Source organism: Mustela nigripes, chromosome 3, assembly GCF_022355385.1.
Source record: "Mustela nigripes isolate SB6536 chromosome 3, MUSNIG.SB6536, whole genome shotgun sequence".
In the NCBI taxonomy this organism is placed as follows: Eukaryota; Metazoa; Chordata; class Mammalia; order Carnivora; family Mustelidae; genus Mustela; species Mustela nigripes.
The window spans coordinates 49,315,374-49,335,205 of record NC_081559.1 but is presented as its reverse complement, the minus strand read 5'-3'; the positions used below and the strand labels follow the sequence as shown (position 1 = coordinate 49,335,205).

At 41.9% G+C, this 19,832-nt stretch overlaps 1 protein-coding gene across 5 annotated transcripts in view; it reads left to right on the top strand.

The window, feature by feature from the left end:
- CACNB4 (calcium voltage-gated channel auxiliary subunit beta 4) overlaps nt 1-19,588 on the top strand; it is a 244,175-nt gene extending 224,587 nt beyond the window's left edge. For all 5 annotated transcript variants that reach the window (XM_059393960.1, XM_059393961.1, XM_059393962.1 and 2 more), the window contains 3 exons: nt 1,808-1,903; nt 16,243-16,428; nt 18,889-19,588. In XM_059393960.1, the coding sequence (XP_059249943.1) occupies nt 1,808-1,903; nt 16,243-16,428; nt 18,889-19,149 (543 nt within the window). In that variant the 3' untranslated portion in view covers nt 19,150-19,588. The remainder of the gene's footprint in view (nt 1-1,807; nt 1,904-16,242; nt 16,429-18,888) is intronic.
- The last annotated feature ends 244 nt before the right edge of the window (nt 19,589-19,832 follow it).

Below are 19,832 nucleotides of genomic sequence, written 5' to 3'. Positions count from 1 at the left end.
ATCTTATTGAGATGCCTTTAATGGGCAGTTTTTAATTCCCACAGTCTGTCCAGGTTCTAGAAATTCTAAGATAGCAAATAAAGAATAGCCATTGTTTTAAAGAAGGTCACTCTCTATTGTGGTTCCCCAGACAGGCAGTTATGCAAGAATACAATAGAAATAAAAAATTAAGAAAGGTATGGAAAAGGAAGTATGGCTTTTCAGAGACTTTAGATTATATCTTAGTTAATTTCTTGGGCAATATTGATTCTTGTAGCACCTATATTCTCTCCCCAACTGAGCAAGTACATAGTTCAGGAAAGGTATATACATTTATCATATATAAAGCCAAACACCACTGTATAAAATCTCATATGGAAAAATTATAGACATTATACATGTGCTCAGGTTGGGTCTCCAAGGAATAAGGTATTCTGTGATTAAACACAGTGGGATATCTGCCCTGTGTCTTTGTGCCACAAGTAGATAAAAATAAAAGTGAGACAGCCTCAAATTGGTCTCTTTTGATTAGGCTGTTCTTTCATTTTTAAGAAGTGATGATATTCTAAAAAGTTAATGTGAAATAGATATCCTAGGGAGGTGTTACCTTAATAATTAGTTTATTTTCAGTGCCTCTAAGAGTGCAGTTTAGCACTATGTGTAATTCAACTTCCAACCAGAGCAGTAGTCGCCTCTCACAGATGGAGAATGTCTGAAGAAGCTGTGTCCTTCCCCAGCCCTCAGCCTTCCGTCTTTGCAGGCACTCATTCTGCACGGGATGGACTAGGGAATCCTGACCAAACCAGGACCTTTTGGGAACCATTAGAATGGATTGAATCTGCCTTGACCACCTCGAGGTCTCTTTGGCCCCACACTGAGGGGGATTCAGATACCCTTCATTGCAGTGGAATAGATGTCAACCTCTTTTTCCCGCTGCCCCAGTCCCCACGGGGTCATTAAGTGTAAGAACAGGAGCTCCTGTGGACATACACGCTGAGGTATAATAGAGCCTCACCAACCAGTACTATTTTGGGGTGAGGGCCCTATTTCAGCTTTTAAAAAAAAATGTAAGAGAGAGGGAGTATATGGCAAGTGTAGTCATAGCCATGCCTGAATAACACAGATAATCACTGGTTTATAGGTAGCAATATGCCAATGCAAATGTTTTGCCTAGATTTCTAATGTGAAATCTTGTTAATGTAAACTGGAACACCTCAATAATTATCAGTGACCAAAAGGACCCGATATATAAATGACTGATATTTATCTGATATTGAGATAGTGATCTAAAATATTACTTCACTGAATTTGGACACAAATGACCTGGTACAGATCAGTTCCTCCACTTTTGCAGGGCTCTAATTTCTCTGGGTAGGGGCACCTGGGTGTCTGCCTTCAACTCAGGTCATGATCCCAGGGTCCTGGGATGGAGCCCCAGTGTCAGGCTTTCTATTCAGTGCGGAGTCTGCTTTTCCCTCACTCTCTCCCACTCCCCCTGCTGTGCTCTCTCTCTGTCAAATAAATAAATACACTCTTTTAAAAATGTTTAAAAGTAAATAAGTAAATAAATAAAACCTCTGGGTAAAATCTAGGGCAGGAACTTGAGGTCCCTCCAGGACCCCACACGGAGAGAGAATAGGATGTACATATCAAAGCCTCTGCAAGTGAGAGCCAGTGTAAGTGGGTGATGTCATTACAGAGTTTATATATATCATTTTTCATATTGTATTTCCTCTCTATTAATACTCAGGGCTAGCCAGACTATATTAAAAAGCCTTGGTTTATTCATTTTTCTTTTAACTCATTGATTCATGTCTTCTTCTATCAGGTTTTACAGAGGTTGATTAAGTCTAGAGGAAAGTCGCAAAGCAAACACTTAAATGTTCAACTGGTGGCAGCTGATAAACTTGCACAATGTCCCCCAGTAAGTACCATCATTTTTTTGCGTTTGTCATTCTTGCTGGGACAGGAGGGGCTGGCATGTTTTTTGTTTTCCCATTACCATTGTCATTTTGTTCTAGAATGATGGTGATGATCTGTTGTCATAAACATAAAGGGTTTTTCACACACACTGCTGCTGTCCTGTTGGCTACACTCAGGCATCCAGAACTGAGACATCAGTTCTGCCATGTAAGAAGAACTGAACCTAGTGTCCAGTGTCCCATCGCGTGCCTGCTACCTTGATGACCGTGCAAATACTCAGCAGACTACTTAATCCAGTCATGGGGACATGTTTATGAAAAGAGAAAAGCAAATAAAACATACTAATTTGACTTTCCTTTAATTTTTCTGCCAGAAAATTCCAGTAGGCAGAAAAGATGTGACCTTGAAGGTTGAGAATTTATGGGAACTAGAAGAGCCCTATGGTTATAGCAGATGAGGAGGTCAGGGTTAAGTAAGATGAAAAATTATATTATAGCAACATATGTCCTGGTGCCATTGCCAGAAAGCAGCTACTGAGGTGGAAGCCAAGAAAATGGCAGGGATTTGGGTGGGGGGAAGTGCTGACTGTTCTCCCGTGGGTGATCTGTGTCTACCGCTCAGCTGATTTACTACTTCTGTGCCTCTGTTTCTCTAAAGAAAATAACTGTCTTTCCTACTAATTTAATTTACTAGGTTTTTAAATATATACTTGTGTAAGGATCATTTATGCCCTGTGGAAGCATAAAATCTAATTCAGATGTTTAGAGAGACAATACAGCATAGCTGGTAAAAGCATGGACTCTGAAGCCAGATCGCCCATGTTCAGATCCACACTGGTTTTGTAATCTTGAGCAAGTACTTTCCTCACTGGTTTAGTGTAAGGTTTCAATGAGTGAATCTGCAGTAAAGCTCTTAGGATAGGGGCACCTGGGTGGCTCAGTGGGTTAAAGCCTCTGTCTTCAGCTCAGGTCATGATCCCAGGGTCCTGGGATCAAGCCCCACATTGGGCTCTCTGCTTGGCAGGGAGCCTGCTTCCCCCGCCCCCGCACCCCCCCTCTGCCTATCTCTCTGCCTACTTGTGATCTCTGTCTCTCAAATAAAAAAATAAAATCTTAAAGAAAAAAAAAAAAAGCTCTTAGGACAGAGCCTGGCATGGAATAAGCACCACCTAGGTGTTTCTGTTAAAATTACCAGATATACTTTGCATTCTGCCATGGCCAACCTGTCAGGCTCTGTAAGGATGTGTTCCTGTCTGGTTCACGGTTATATCTCAGTCCTTCATTATGATAGGCGCACAATAAATATTTATTGACTAAGTGAATGAGTGAAAGGTGGTAAGAGTAGGATGCATCCTTTTATCGGATGCTTATTAGGCCAGATGAGAAGCTAGATGCTTTACATAGCTTATCTCTAATCTTCACTGTTACCTAGTAAAGTAATTATCCTTATTTTGTATTATCCCCATTTTGTAGATGAGGCTACTGAAGGGAGAAAGGTGAAATGACTTTCCTAAGGTCACACAGCAAATCAGAACTAGATTAGATTTATCTGGCCCCAAAGCCAGTGTCCTGTCCTCAGAGTTCCACCTACTTGTACACATATCTGGTTACCTGCCCCACAGATAATTTGGATAGGCTGGAGCCTGGAGTGTTATGTTAAGAAGTCTAACTTCACTTCGCCTACGAAGTCCACTTACAAAATGGAATGTGTAATTCAAACCCTGTGTGTAAATACAAGAATGTCCTACCCAGCCCCTGACTCTACAGTCCTTACCAGCTAATGGAAGTTAACCCTTACTGAGCAGATACCAAACGCTAGGAGTATACTATTGTTTCCAGTTTTTAGAAGAGTCTTATAAAGAGAGTTGTGTCAGTTTGGGTCTTCTGGGAAGCAGACACCTAAATGGAATTAGAAGTGCAACTTATTGGGGTACCTGGGTGGCTCAGTGGGTTAAAGCCTCTGCCTTCAGCTCAGGTCATGATCCCAGAGTCCTGGGCTGTCTGCTCAGTGGGGAGCCTGCTTCCTTCTCTCTCTGTCTGCCTCTCTGCCTCCTTGTGATCTCTGTCTGTTAAATAAATGAAATCTTAAAAAAAAAAAAAAAGTGCAACTTATTGGAGAAAATACCTATGAAAGACTAAACACAGAGAAAGAGGACAGAACAGGCTAGTAGAGGCTTCCGACCAGACCAGACTAGTCTCATGAAAGTGATGAGGGAGCAGGAGGCTGGCTGAGGACAAAGCAAGAGCTGGCGCCTTGCACCCCCCCCCCTTCATCCGCTCCCCTCCATAGGTGTAGCATTCCTCAGGCACCCCTGACTGCCATAAAATGATAAATAGTTAACTTGCTGAGATCACAATCCTGCAAGACAGGAGTCTCCCTTGGTTTGCAAATTTCCTTGAGATTACAACAAAGAAGTTAGCCCAATTTCCAAAGACACAGAACTCAGTTCCTCAAACCTAATGTTACCCTCCCCTCCATAAAAACCGAAGGAGGTGGAAGTAGAAGGAAAAGTAAATAAAGTTAAATTTCTTCTAAACCTAAATCTCATTAGCAAGGATGCTTGATAGCAGGAATGTAACATTCCACCAGACTCCCAATTGTCTTTACTTGATAGCAACTAAGCCTTCAATATCCTGATAGTATTCTTTGCCCCAATAGCCCTTCTGAACACCCCTTTGTCCTCACCTACCCAACTCCTGTGTATATAACCAACCACCCCTCACAACCCGGGGCAGCAGCTCTTCCTGCCCACGGGTCCTGTCCCCGTGCTTTAATAAACCACCATTTTGCACCAATGACGTCTTAAGAATTCTTTCTTTAGTCGTCGGCTCTGAACCTCCTCACCCCACCGAACCTGACTTAGGTTCTGGGACTTCATCAAAAGGAAGGGAGGAAGGAGGAAGAAATGGATAGCAGGAGCCTCAGACTCATAGGTAGCTTTTCTTACAAGTTTGTCACATGTTGGACAGAACTGTTCAGGCTCTAGTCCCCACGCTGCGCTCAGGCACTGGCTAGGAGCAGCCTGTGGAGAGGATGGCATTGGCTTGGACCAATGCTTCGGTCATTCCAGAAGATGCCACAGTACCCCCATCTCCCCGCACCAGGCTATCTGCTGACTGCACTCATGACTGCGGGTTTTCCAGGATATCTGATCATAGACCTCTGTGACCGCCCTCGTAGATAACATCATCCTTACTTCCTAGAAGGGAAAGCTAAGTCCCTGATTAGGAAAGTTGTTGGAGGTAACAATTAGGAAATGAGCCCCTAGGTCTGTCAGACTCCAACAAACCTCCATGCGCTGTGCCCTTCCACCTCTACAGAGCTGGTGAGTCTCTGGCCCCCAACTTTGCTATGAAGAGACATCTCCAGGACAGAACAAAGTCGTCAGATGGTAATGGGGGTTGTTAAGGAAATTGAGGGAGTTGAAGCTGAGAGTTCCAGTTCGGGCAACCATTGGCCAAGTCCGTGTGGTCCTTCAGGATGGATGTTCTGCTGTATCAGACCTCATCTGGGGCAGAGAATCTTGGTAAGGCAGGAGACAGGGAAGTCCCTGCTTTCTGACCTTTGCAAGAGATTCCTTTCTTTTCGGTGTTGGAGGGAGAGGAGGTCTCTCCTCCCTCTTTTCCCCTCTTGTTGCTATTAATGGAACTTCCTATTTGCTTTTGTTATGTCTACAACCATCCCCACCTTCTTTTGTTTCCTGAGTCAGTTAGCAAAATCTCCTCAACCAATGTAGGCTTTTGGGAAACAAAACCCAGGAAGGGAAAGGGAGAGGGGCAATTTCCTGCCACAGTGTGCCTCCCCACCCCCCCACCCCCCACCGCAGACGAGGAAGCCCAGATCCTGCCACCAGCTGGAGTGGTAGGAAAGAAAGGGGGAACATACAAAAGGAAAAATACAGATTAATATCTCTAAATTCGTTGGCACATCTGTCTTCACAGATGGAGAGGGATCTACATCGCGCAGGTGGCCTAGTTCTGTGAAGTGCCTGAGGTGGCCACAAGATCTGCGGGAGTTTTGGGTGCGGATCTGGGTGGACTGGAGAGTAGTTAGTTAGGCCTGTCTGATTTCATTGGACAGGGTGAGCAGACTCACCCACCGGAGTGGGCTCTGTGAGCAGTAGTTGGAGTTGTGGGAGGAATCTCCTCTGGTGAAGGCTGAAGGCTATGGTATCTGAGACCCTTCTCAACTGTAAGACTGACTCTATCTAGATTTTGGAAGTGAACAGTGTAGAGATGTTGGTAAAATTATGAAGGCTGTGGAGCCCCAGGAAGAGGAAGGTATTAAAGCAGAAAATATACCAAGTGATATCCTTATTGTTTCAAAATGTCCTAGGTACTTCTAAGGAACAATCCGTGGTCTTGGCTGGGGACATGGCATCCATGTCACTGTATGGTTAAATCAGAGAAACTCAAAATATCTGGTCATCTCAGTGTTGTGTGGCTCACCTATAAGTACTAAAATACATTCAGCAAACATTATTTAAGAGTTAGGCCTGGGCTCCTGGGTGGCTCAGTCTGTTAGGCATCTGCCTTCAGCCTAGTCATAATCTCAGGATCCTGGGATGGAGCTGCTTGATGGTGTCCCTGCTCAGCAGGGAGCCTGCTTCTCCCTCTCCCTCTCCCTCTGCTCCTCCCCCCTGGGGATTCAAAGGCATGTTCCTGCCTTCGAGGATTGCATAATCTTTTTTTTTTTTTTAAAGATTTTATTTATTTATTTGATAGAGAGAGACAGCAAGAGAGGGAACACAAGCAAGGGGAGTGGGAGAGGGAGAAGTAGGCTTCCTGCTGAGCAGGGAGCCCGACGTGGGGCTTAATCCCAGGACCCTGGGATCATGACCTGAGCTAAGGCAGAACTTTAATGACTGAGCCACCCAAGCACCCCAGGACTGCATAATCTAAACAGAGTTAAACACAGAGATGGGGATGAAAAGTACAGCGTAGGCAATATAGTCAATAATTTGTAAAAAAAACTTTATCTAGTGAAAGATGGTAACTATGCTTTCGGTGAGCATTCTGTAATGTGTATAATTGTCGAATCAGTATGTATAGCCCCTGAATCTGATATAATATTATATGTCAATTATACTTCAGTTTTTCAAAAAAAAGATTATAATTGGGTAAGTCAACTCTTTTTTTTTTTTCTTAATTTTTAAAATTTTATTTATTTATTTGACAGACAGAGATCACAAGTAGGCATAGAGGTGGGTGGGGGGTGGGGGAAGGGGGGCGAAGAAGGCTCCCTGCTGAGCAGAGAGCCTGATGCTGGGCTGGATCCCAGGACCCTGGGATCATGACCTGAGCCGAAGGCAGAGGCTTAACCCACTGAGCCACCCAGACACCCAGATAAGTCAACTCTTAGCAAACAATTTGGTAAATCCTAAATATGCTTACAGATATTACTTTATAAATCTCTTATAGTTTGAAAGAGTGGTTTAGATCAGGGTTTCTCTACTTCAGCACTATTGACATTTTGGGTCGGATAATTCTTTGTTATGGGAGCCTGTCCTATGTACTGCATGATGGTTAGCAACATCCCTGGCCAATGACAACTTCCATATTGGGACAACCAAAAATGTCTCCAGACATTGCCAAATGCCCCCTAGGGGGAAAAAAAAAATCACTCCTGGTTTACTAGTTTAGGTTAATATAGGCACATATTTTGGTAAATAACATTATAAGTTTAAAGTGATATCTTGAGATACATTTTAGGTGAATTAAACTTGTTTCTTTGATCTGTCTATAAGAATGAGTTTATTAACATTTTTTCCCCAATAATTATTAGATAAATTACTTGCAGCCTATTTAAATTGTTGCATTTTAGCTGCTGAGAGAGTTGATAAGTGTATATAATGTAACATGTTACCTCTGAAATAGCTGGAACCAAGAAAATATATGTGCCTACTTAAATGCAAATAATACTGTGACATGTCAAGATTTATCCATATGTCAGGAATCTCAAAACAGCCTCATGCACTGGGAAGACAGCCTTGCTCTATTATATCTTAGCAGCAAATTCCTGTTTTATGTAATTGATCAGATAACTTGAAATTTTAAACAAGCAGTCTGGATAAGTAAGGTTACTTTGTGTTTAATATTTTCTAAACACTGTTTACATTATTAAACATGTTCATTTGATATTGTTTGAATAACATTTGTAATGTCAAGAAGGAATTTTATACTCTATGTTGGCACATGTGGAAAAAATCCTTGGATTATAAAAACTAGTAGTAATCTAAAAATGTGCCTGCATTTGTCCCTGCTTTACTTTAAGACCATAATTATAATTGTCACTGAAAGACTGGTGATCACTGTGTCATTTTAGTTCCTCTAGGAGAATTTACAGCTTCCTTAATTGGCCACTGCATCTCCAATCTGAGAAGTCAGCAGATTATACTGGGAGAGTCACACATTGCTAAGAAATTAAAGGCAGCAGTCTTTAGAAAAGGAAATCTAAAAGGGTACTGAAAAAAGCTAGCTCTCTGTCACCAGAAAAAAATGAATCCAAGACCCAGGGATTGTTGAAGCCAAAAGGAACCCTGAAGAGCACCCAGTGTAGTATTTCCTGGAATGTATTCTTCCCAGTATGGGCTCCATGTGATGCCAGCAGGTGCTATGGGGAGAGGGCTCTGATACCATCGTGTTTGAGAAAACACCATGTACACACAGATAAACTGGTTTCTCTACTACAGGAGCCTTAATATGCTAATGAGCATTGTGTATCTCCATCAGGATAGTGGACAGTGTTTCCTAGATTTTGTCTACAGAACCATTTTCCACAGAGCATCCTGTGGATTTAGTGTTTCATGGAACACTTCTAGGGAAGGACTGACCCAGTCCAACCACCTCATTTTTCAAATGAGGGAACTGGGACCAAGAGAGGTGAACTGGCTTTCCAAAGAACATAAGCCTTGACCAAAGTCAGCATAAGATGGTGAATGGCAGCAAACTGGTTATCATATATTCTGGAAAGAGAAGCATGGGTTTCATATGTAAAGCTTCTTTTAAGAGAAGGGTCAGCAGGGGCTTGTGGGTGGCTCAGTGGGTTAAAGCCTCTCTGCCTTTAACTCGGGTCATGATCTCGGGGTCCTGGGATGGAGCCCCGCATCAGGCTCTATGCTCAGCGGGGAGCCTGCTTCCTCCTTTCTCTCTCTGCCTGCCTCTCTGCCTACTTGTGATCTCTGTCTGTCAAATAAATAAATAAAATCTTTTGGGGGGGGGGTGGGAAGAAGGGTCAGCAAACTTTTTCAGTATGAGCCAGAAAGTAAATATTTTAGGTTTTGTGGGTCATGTGGTCTTCACAAGACTAACCAACTCCACTTTGGTAGCAGGAAAGCAGCCACACTCAATATGTAAGTGAATGGGAGTGTTACAGTCAAACTTCGTTTATAGGAGCTGGAGGCGGGCCCCATGTTGCCAGCCCACTAAATTTGCCACCCTTGTTCTAGGACAAAGTTTTGGTTGTCTGTGACTGTGCAATAAACTTCCCTCAAACTTAGTGACTCAGACAATGAGCACTTGGTGGTATTCGGCTGGTGGCTGACATGGCCGCTTAGCAGGGATGACTGCAAGGCTGGGCGTAGCCAGCTCCTCTCTCTCCATGTGGTCTTAGGGCCTTTCCATGGCTTCTCTATGACAGGGATTCAGACTTCTTAACACGGCAGCTCCCAGGGCTCCAAGAGCCAAGTATTCCAGTCTCTTAGGCTTAGATACTGGCCTTAGATAATGGTACAACATTCTGCTAGGCAAAGGAGTTCCAAGAACTCCCCAGATTCAAGGAGAGAGGACATAAACCCTCTATCTCAGGGAAGGGAATGTCAGAGAATCTGTGGCCATGTTTCATTTGCCACAGGCAGTTGTATTCTGGAAGAGGGAAGACTTTGCTTCTTTGCCTGCTCTGGATTCACAGAAACAAAATGGGTGAGATGCAGACAGAAAAGGAGCCAATGAGACTAGGACCCATTTTTTTAAAAAATATGACCAGCCTAAATTTTTAATTGGAATATCCATCTATACAGTATATTGGGAGATTTCATGTTGCTTCTACCAGGTATTAGTACCCTTTTCCTTTTCAGAGAAATTGAAAATAGTACATTTTAAGAAGACCAGCGTTCACCAAATCGCCCCAGTACTGTGGTAATAAGAGTCTCATAATACATGATGAGAAAAGCAGACGGGCAGACAATTGAATATATAAAGGAAATATAATCCCTTAATCCTACTTAGTTACAAGCTGGGTTGTGTTACCATAAGATGACCCTGTGGCTCTTTGGTCTGTATTAATTTTTTGAGCTTGCAAAATGACATTGATCGCTCTCTCTGCAAGAGGGGAACTCATCTCCTCACAGAGTCACACAAACCTCTAACATTACAGTAACCAGAGGCGTTCTCTTCTGTCACCCTTTATTTTGCATTGCTGAATAGACTCAGATTTATTCTAGTAAACACAAGAACTCTGAAGTGAATGATAGTGCCCAGTATCCTTGATCATATTGCTATCACGGTAGTAATTTTCCACTGCTCTTTCCCAGCCGTTTTATGTAAATTATTTAGAACCGTGTGGATTCACCCTTCTATTTAAAGTAACTATCTCCAGTGGTGCTTTCATTATTACAGGGCCTCTGGGCGTCCACAGTTTAATTCATAATAGTGCTTTTGAAAAAGAGAGTAATCAGTTTGAGAGGTTTCCCTCATGAAACAAGGCTGCATGGGATCTAGTTTCTCTCAATCCAAAGACTACTCTTGTGCAGGGATCTTAACCACCCAACTTGGATAACACTGACTTGGGTCCCCACCAACTTAGCATTCCCACCAGGGCTATGATTTAAAGCATTTGGTTAATTTGAGCTTAACAAAAATACTGGGTGCCTCTTCTACAGACAGTAACACTGGGAGATGTTGTAGTTTTTGAAGAAGAAGAGTGGCCAGGATGGAGAGGCAGTGAGGAAATGTGTGTGGGTTTATGAGGAACGTCACAGATTGTTAAGAGAGAAACTACAAGGGATCAGAGTTACTGATACTCTTTGCTTTCATGTTTTGCCCCCAAAATTAGTGGCAGGAATTCTGGTTGTCTTTTCCCATTCGGCTTCTTGAAGTTGGAAACTGAGATGAGCTGCTAGAGCCCACAGTCTTGATAGGCTTTCTTTTATCCCTTATAAGACCTCCTAAGTCTTTCAAGATTCTTTTAATTTAGCATCTAGTTTCCCATCACTAGTTGACCAGTGAGTTAAGTAATCATGACTTCAAAAGTCCTAATAATATCAAGAATGCACTTGTGATATGAAAGAAACATCAGTTGGTTATTCTATAATTAGCATTACATATGTGCCATTCAGCCATTTTATTTTACTGAATCGTATCTGCTAGTCATTTTTTTTTTTTTAATGGTAACAGATTCAGGATCTCTGTATTCTAGGAGCAAAGAAATAAAAAATGTACTTACCCCTATTATTTCTTTTTTCCTCTTAGAAATAGGAAATAGGCACCACCTAAGGTTTTATCTATGCACAAAAAGTAAATGTAAAGTGTTGTACATCCCATGGGAGAGTTTATATGTATTTAATCTCATGCCTAGCAAGTCTTCTGTAATGCACCAACTTTTAAAAAAATTAAAATTAAATTACAAAATTAATTTCTAAGTTTTATGAACTTTTTATTAGGAAATATTCAATGACAATATCCTAGATAAAACATATTACAAATTATATGTTAGGTTTCATGAGACCCTCCCCTCTATGCTAGAAAGGATGGATTTCATAGTCATAAAGAAAGACTTGTCCACTTTGTCTCAGCATCTCCCCACGCAAAGGAATGTAAAAGAAATAAACAGAACCTACTTCAATTCTTGATGTAGAAAGTGCTCTATCTTCTGTAAAAACTAGGGTGACCAGGTGTCCCACTTCCCCTCAGATTGTGCAGATTCAGACACTGATAGTTCCAAGCGCCCAAAAGCACTCAGTCCCAGGCAGATCAGGATAGTTGCCTTGATTCAGGTACCTTCCCCGGGAATCTTTGTGTGGCTCTGTGAATGGACAACCAGACAGATCTTAACGTTAAGTACTTAAGATTTTCTTAAAAGATATGTCAGATCTTCCTTTCCACTGAATTCGGCATCAGTCTTTGCTTTCTCTGGTTCCTGTCATCTCGTTCTCTGAACCACTGGATGAGCTGGAGGCCTGTTTTTCACTCTTCTTACATTTATAATGCTTTAGTATTTCATATTCCCCAAAAAGCTTATGCAGAAATGGCACCTGCTGTGCCTTATTTTCCAAGAGTTTGTTTTGACTCCTCTGCTCATGATGTATTTACTTCAGCAGCCACATTCTTTCTGCCCACCTCAGCTAAAGAAAAGATCCCATCACAGTATGCCAGAGGCGTCTGCTGTGGAAGAACTTGGCAAACAGCTTTCTGTGTTACCCTATCTCAGGCATTCACCAAGGGCATGGTATCATTGAGTGGGTCCCTCTTCACTGCCTATGACCGTCCCCTTACCCACACCCTCTGCTGCTGATCAAATAGCTGTCTGAATCCATATCCCATGCTGGAAGTCTCACGTGTGGCACAGTAAGGAACTAATTAGACTTGAACCTTTAAATTTTTGAAAAATCAGCAAAGCTTATTTGCATAATTCATGGGGCTGCTTCTCTTTGAATTTCATGTATCATTTCTTTAAAAAATGTATGCCCTCATACTCACATTCTAACACTCTGGTCTTATCAGCTGTGTTATTTCCTAAACAGTTGAAAAGAAAAATTGTCACAGATATACAGGCTGTGAAATTCTTCTTCATTGAAAATAAGACGCATATGTCAGTATTCATTCAGAAGCTGAAATTTGCTTTCCTTGGTGCTTTTGAAAGCATAAAAGCAGTTTCAAATCATCTTCATCATATAGCTGTCTTTTTAGCAGGTGCAAAAATACCGTTTCCTAGAAATGATTGAGGCTTGAGCAAACAGCCATGTGCTGATAGATACAAATTCTGTCCATTGGCAAAGAGGAGTACTTTATTAAAATGACTTGTAATAAAGTGTATGTTTAATTTTATCTGCAGTGTGACAGTGTAACATGTGGAACAGTGAAGTGGATAGAAACCTTATTCAAATGATACCCTTTTAGTGGGGGCTCCTTCCCTGTTTGTTTGTGTGTGTGTGTTTTTTTTTTTCTTTCCAGGCTTAGTTGTCCTGACTTCCATAGTCTGGACCCTCAGTCCAGGGGTCCTCAGAAGGTGCTTTCACTTGGGACTTTATGAAAGCAAAAAAAATGAGTTTTTGAGACTCCACGTTTTTGAGAACCCACCTTATAGAATGAGACCTATGTAAGTGAGGTAGACAGTAACGTAAATGAAATTATGCAAACCACAGACTCCAAATCACATACAGTTCAGAATTTGTGGACAGTTTTAGTGTACAGTGGCTGAGAGTAGACATTTGTTCCTGTGCTGCCCAGTGTCATCTTTCTTCCTGGGTCATCTTTCTGAGTCTGTGTGCACTCTTTGACAGTGGGGCAGGGGGCTGTTCTCTTCCCTCTCAAGTTAGTGCGGCAGTGCTGTCCGAGAATGGAAGTTCGTATCAAAGCATTAGGGAAAGTTCTCAGACTTGACATTTGTACCTACTGATGGGTTACATTAATGGGAAGGGGGCTTTTGACAGCCAGAGGCAGAAATTCCCTTGAGTTACTTTTGTGGAACGGGGCATTTATGGTAAGGATGTATGTTGACTGACATTAGGAACCAGCTGTTTTCCCATTCTCTCATGGGCCACATGGTCTTTTTCTCCTGTTGATTCTTCTCTTTATCTGTTTTCTTCTCTTCCCTCTTTGACTTACTTATAATTTCCCCTCCCTCATAAGTTAAACTCTCACCTGTGTCTATGGGCCTCATTCTAAATTCCAAACTTAAAGCTGCAGCTCTGGGGGCGCCTGGGTGGCTCAGTGGGTTAAAGCCTCTGCCTTCCGCTCAGGTCGTGATCGAGGGGTCAGGGGTCGTGATCAGGTCGTGATCCCAGGGTCCTGGGATCGAGCCCCACATCGGGCTCTCTGCTCCGCAGGGAGCCTGCTTCCTCCTCTCTCTCTGCCTGCCTCTCTGCCTACCTGTGATTTCTGTCTGTTAAATAAATAAAATCTTAAAAAGAAAAAAAAAGCTGCAGCTCTGAACATTCACTGGCTCATCTCTTTATTTTCTGAATGAAAGTCCCAGTATGACCTGGAGTATTATGGATTTTAATACTTGTGTCTCCCACTAGAAGAGGAGAGTTTCTTGAGCTTAGGGATGATATCTGTATCCTTTGCCGTTGGGTGCTTACAATGCCTAGCACAAAATAGGTACTGAGTAAATATGTTATGAATAAATAAAATATGCAAAGAACTATCTGAAATTGACTAATAAGAGGAAAGGTTTCTTTTTTTGAGGGGGAAGGGCCAGAGGGGAAGAAAGAATCTTTTTTTTTTTTCTTAAGATTTTTATTTATTTGAGAGAGAGTGAGAGAAAGAGAAAGAGCATGAGATGGGGGAGGGTCAGAGGGAGAAGCAGACTCCCTCCTAAACAGAGAGCCCAGTGTGGGACTTGATTCTAGGACTCCAGGATCATGACCTGAGCCGAAGGCAGTTGCTTAACCAACTGAGCCACCCAGGTGCCCGAGAGAGAGAATCTTAAGCAGATTCCACGCCAGGTGCAGAGCCCGACATAGGGTTCAGTCTCATGACCCAGTGATCATGACCTGAGCTGAAATCAGGAGTCATTTATTTGCTCAGCTGACAGAGCCACGCAGGTACCTGGGGAAAGGTTTCTACATGAGCTGAATTGGCTGAGTCCTCTTACACGCTAGTCCGTTTGGACTGAAGTCACCTATTCTTTGCCTAATTACTAAACATTTGCCACTGTTAAATATTTCTCCCTGACTTTCAAACTGCTCTGCAAATTAAGGTCAAAATGTTCAGTAGGGATCAATGTGATGAAAACATTCAAATAGTAAATGTTGGGAAAGAGATCGTTGTCATGGTGACTTCTGCTTGAGGGAAGCCTCTCACCAACCAGAGTGAGTCAGCTAACCTATCACCAACTCATAGTTGTCCAGTTGCCACGAACCTACAATCCAGCCACAGTATCTGTGCTGATGGCAGTAACCCTGTATTTGATTCATTAGTGGAAGGTTCTTATTTTGGCAAAATGAGCTTGTAAAAGTAGGTAGGTAGTGGCAGAGGTGGTGCGAGAGGGAAGGTGTGAATCCAGCTGTTGGAAGCTGGAAGTGTGTTTTCTCTAAGCTATGGGATGGCTTTTCTCCTTGCGAGGGGCCACGGTTTTCTGGCTGTCCGTCCTGTGTGTGTTCCCAGGCATACTGCTGTGATGCTGAAGTGCCATTTTGCTGCTTTGTGGGGGGAAAACACTTCCTGATTAGAGGCTAGATGTGGGACAAAGCCTTTACTGACAGAAACATGGATACCAGACACTTCTTGTGTGACACTCCTTCCTCCCCACAATTAAATACTCGTGGGCCTTGTTCTTTTTTAATTGTTTCACACAACGATCTTTTGGTAGCAGAAATCACTCTAATGTGGTTTTCTGGCATTAATCCTAAACCTTCTTTCCATATTGTTTTATCATGAGACAGAAAATATTTTCACAGGCATTCTGAAGATTCTCTTAGTCAATGTTATTCCCTTCAACATAGTTACTTTGGAAGATGAAATGTTTATTCCAATGATGTGGTCATTGCCCAGAATGTTTTAGAACTCCTCTTTCAATGCCATTAACTTGCTCCTCTTGTATTCTCAAGTAAGTGTCATTGAGCTCCTTAGGAATCTATGGATAGATATGAATGTGTTTTTGCTATATTCTACATATGACGCTGATACAGTCACCTCATCTTTTACTTCTAAACAGTGGAAGATCTGAACATTTAGTGAGCACTTCTGTTTTCTTGTCAATGTCCAAATTTGCACTTGGTTAACTGTGGAGCACCTCACTTGACTTTAATTTTAGAAACTGCCAGTCCAGCCCCTCAAAAGTGATATTTGCTCTTAGATGTTGGAAATGCTAGTATCTGGGGGTGCCTACGTGGCTCAGTCATGGGTCATCTGCCTGCAGCTCAGGTCATGATCCCAGAATCCTGGGATCGAGCCCCACATCTGGCTCACTGCTCTGTGGGAAGCCTGGTTCTTCCTCTCCCACTCCCCCTGCTTGTGTTCCCTCCCTTGCTGTGTCTCCCTCTGTCAAATAAATAAATAAAATCTTTAAAAAAAAAAAAAAAAGAAGAAATGCTATTATCTACATTAAGTGGAATTTTAGGTTTCATTGCCTAAAACCTGAAGCCTAAGTAGAATGGTTTTTTTGTCTTACCATCTGCAGGAGATGTTTGATGTTATACTGGATGAAAATCAGTTGGAGGATGCATGCGAACATCTGGGAGAGTACCTTGAAGCTTACTGGCGTGCTACCCACACTACCAGTAGCACCCCCATGACCCCTCTGCTCGGAAGGAATTTGGGCTCAACTGCGCTCTCACCATATCCCACAGCAATTTCCGGGTTACAGGTATTGTCACTTCCTACCCATGTTTTTTTATAACCTTAGGTTGAAGATTCTACAGGGAACCTAATTGGGATGAAGACTGGATAATCGTTAATGTGAAGAGGGAAACATGGGTGGGCATTATATATATATATATATATATAAAATATCACCTCACCATATATATATAAAATATCACCTCACCATAGTCTACCCTAGGCCGATTTACCCACAGTGACCCTTTCCACAGAACTTTGCTCTCTGTTAATGTACGATAACTTTTACTCAGACAAATTAATCCCTCCTGTGTTTAAACTCTGCCAGGACACTCACTCCCTACTCAGTGCAACTGTCCATTACTTCTCCAGGCCACTTCTTAAAGATGATACATTGGTGGTAGGGTAAGGCACTATGGCAAGCGAAGTCAAGTGTTTTGGGACATTTGGGCCTTTTGTCTGCCCTTAATTAATCCTGCCCTCCCAGACTGCCAGGCCTGTCCCCGAGCTTGCTCAGTACAGAACGTGGACACGAGCAGAGCCACTCTGTTCAGAAACAGTGACAGATCCCTGAGTTTTCTTGGGGGTGTGTGGGTGTCCATCTTGGCCAGTAGCGATGGCAGGTGTCCTTTAGGGAAGTTGGGGATAAGTGCAGGAGAAGGAAGTTTTTTCTTCTGCTCTTCTAGTGCTGCACTCAGGGCTGGGTGTGAAGAGCTAGAGACATTATGATACAAAGGAACTTTTGCCTTCTTACATCAATCATTATTTACCATTTATCAAGCACCTGCTGGAAGGTAACCTAACCCATAGCTGGCTAAGGAACTTGTAGTCTGTTGAGCCATCTTGTATCGTGACTAGTTTTATATTCATGGGTTATATTGATAATCATAACTGTAGATCACATAGACTTAACTCTGAGAGAAAGGGCACTCTCTAAAATGCTATTCTAAACCGTATTACTTTGCTGCAAAATCTCATCTTTGTAAGCAAAAACCTGCCCTACAAATGAATAGTTTTGAGGCTGGAAATTGAACATGGGAAATGCCCTCATGTAATATGTGGTATATTTGTAGGCACCAGGACTGCTTCTGGCCTGGTTTCAGCACTCCTTCTTTGCTAATCCAAGTGTAGACATCTCCACTGACTAGTTTGGATTGGCTCTGAATGATACTCGGTGGGATGAGAAATGGATGCACAAAGCAATATGCTTTTGTAGTGTAGGTTAAGCAAAATGTGCTCTGTTTATGGACAGGACACTCCGGACTCCTCACCTCTCAGACATCCCCCTGCAGTGTTTCTCCCAGCTTCACTTGAATGAACATAGTACTCTTTATCCTGGACCCAATCTCTCTTAGTGACCATGGGTATTTAATTGTTAGACTCTGGCTGGGGTTAAAGGCACAGGCTATGCCTGCTGAATGATTTTCCCACCCTGTGAAGGTGTCACTTAGAGGAACTGGATCTGGATCCTTGGTCTCATCGGGATCCTGTTTCTTTCTTTTTTTTTTTTTTTAAAGATTTTTATTTATTTATTTGAGAGAGAGACAGTGAGAGAGAGCATGAGAGGGGAGAAGCAGACTCCCCATGGAGCTGGGACTCAATCCTGGGACTCGATCCTGGGACTTGATCCCGGGACTCCAAGATCATGACCCGAGCCAAAGGCAGTTGCTTAACCAACTGAGCCACCCAGGTACCTGGGATCCTGTTTCTTAACTGAGGTGACCTAAATAGAGAGACACAGCTATGATACATGTTTTCCCGTGATTTGAAGAAAAATGTTGAGTAACGGTTTCTGAGCCTTCAGTTAGTGGTATTAAAAGAATTTAGTTTATATCTGAAGGTAATTTTTGTGGGACATTTTAGTTGAGAAAGTGAGAATTGTAAATATTGGTTAGCCAGCTTTAGAATTGTATACGCCTTTGGAAAAAATATTTCTGAGAGCCTTAACATTTATGTATGATGAAGAAACAAGCACATTAGTTTATGGACAGCACAAGTCCTAATTTCATGAAAAATTTTTTTAAAGGTAGGAGGAACATTCAGCTAGATAAAGGTGAAGTGTATGACTTCAGGAGGAGAAGGATTTTATCAGTTCAAGAGAAATAAAATAGCGAATGCTATTCTGAACTTTAACTTATTTCCCAAGAGTAAAGTAATCCTCATTTTTGCAGTAGAAGCGGAGTTATTAGGACTTCCTAGATGCATTAAGTTCCATTCAGCAGTTAACTGTCAATTGTCTATTTTTAATAGGAAGCATAAACATATAGCATTATGTAATTAAATTCATAAACTATTTGCATTTTAGTATCTTTGCATGTTGTGCCCCAAATAAAACAGACCAGATCTTTTGACTAGATCATTTGTGCATCACAATGTTTTATTAAATCAGTTAGCATGTTGTGCAGACCCTACTGCTATACGTACATTTACATCTTCTAGATGAATGAAATGGACATTATGTAATCAATGAACTATCTGCTATTTTTAGAGTCAGCGTATGAGGCACAGCAACCACTCCACGGAGAACTCTCCAATTGAGAGACGAAGTCTAATGACTGCTGATGAAAATTATCACAATGAAAGGGCTCGGAAGAGTAGGAACCGCTTGTCTTCCAGTTCCCAGCATAGCCGAGATCATTACCCTCTTGTGGAAGAAGATTATCCTGACTCATACCAGGACACTTACAAACCCCACAGGAACCGAGGATCGCCTGGGGGATATAGCCATGACTCCCGACATAGGCTTTGAGTCTGCAGAAGCAAACAAAAAATTCATCTGTTGACAATTTGCCATAGCACTGCTAGGATAAACCAATCATCTTAACTTGGCAAGTACAGCACAGTATTTACTGTGCTTATGGGCTGTTGTCATTTGAAGCTAAGTAAGGGGCAAAAAAAAAAAAAAAGTACATGATGCCCTTAAGTCTAGATGGTTATTAGATGCCCAGTCATATAGATATTTTTAAGCTCAGCATTTACATAACAGTACCTTTTGTTTTCTTCATTAGATTTAGACACATCGATTTGTAATTTTAGGGTACTTATCAAGGCACATATAAAATAATTTCCCATGCTGGAAATTCCAAATGACCAGTTCCAGTTGGAACCAATTTATAAACCAATTCCTGTTGGAATTTGGGCAAATCGACTAGAAAGTCTACTTGAGCATGTTGCAGTCAATTTAAAAATTTGAAAAAAAAAAAAAGCCACAAAAAAACCAAAAACCTAATTAATAAGAAAGTCAAAATACCCAAAGAAGCCAACACCAAGTATGGTATTTATTTGCTGGAAGCTAAATTTACACGTAAAGTTGGAATGTATAAACATTTTAACATATGTTAATGTTGACAGAATGGCTTTTCAAACTTACCAGAAGTATCAATAGTGCCAAAAAAAAAAAAAGCCCACCTCAAATTAGTGCAGAAATTTTAC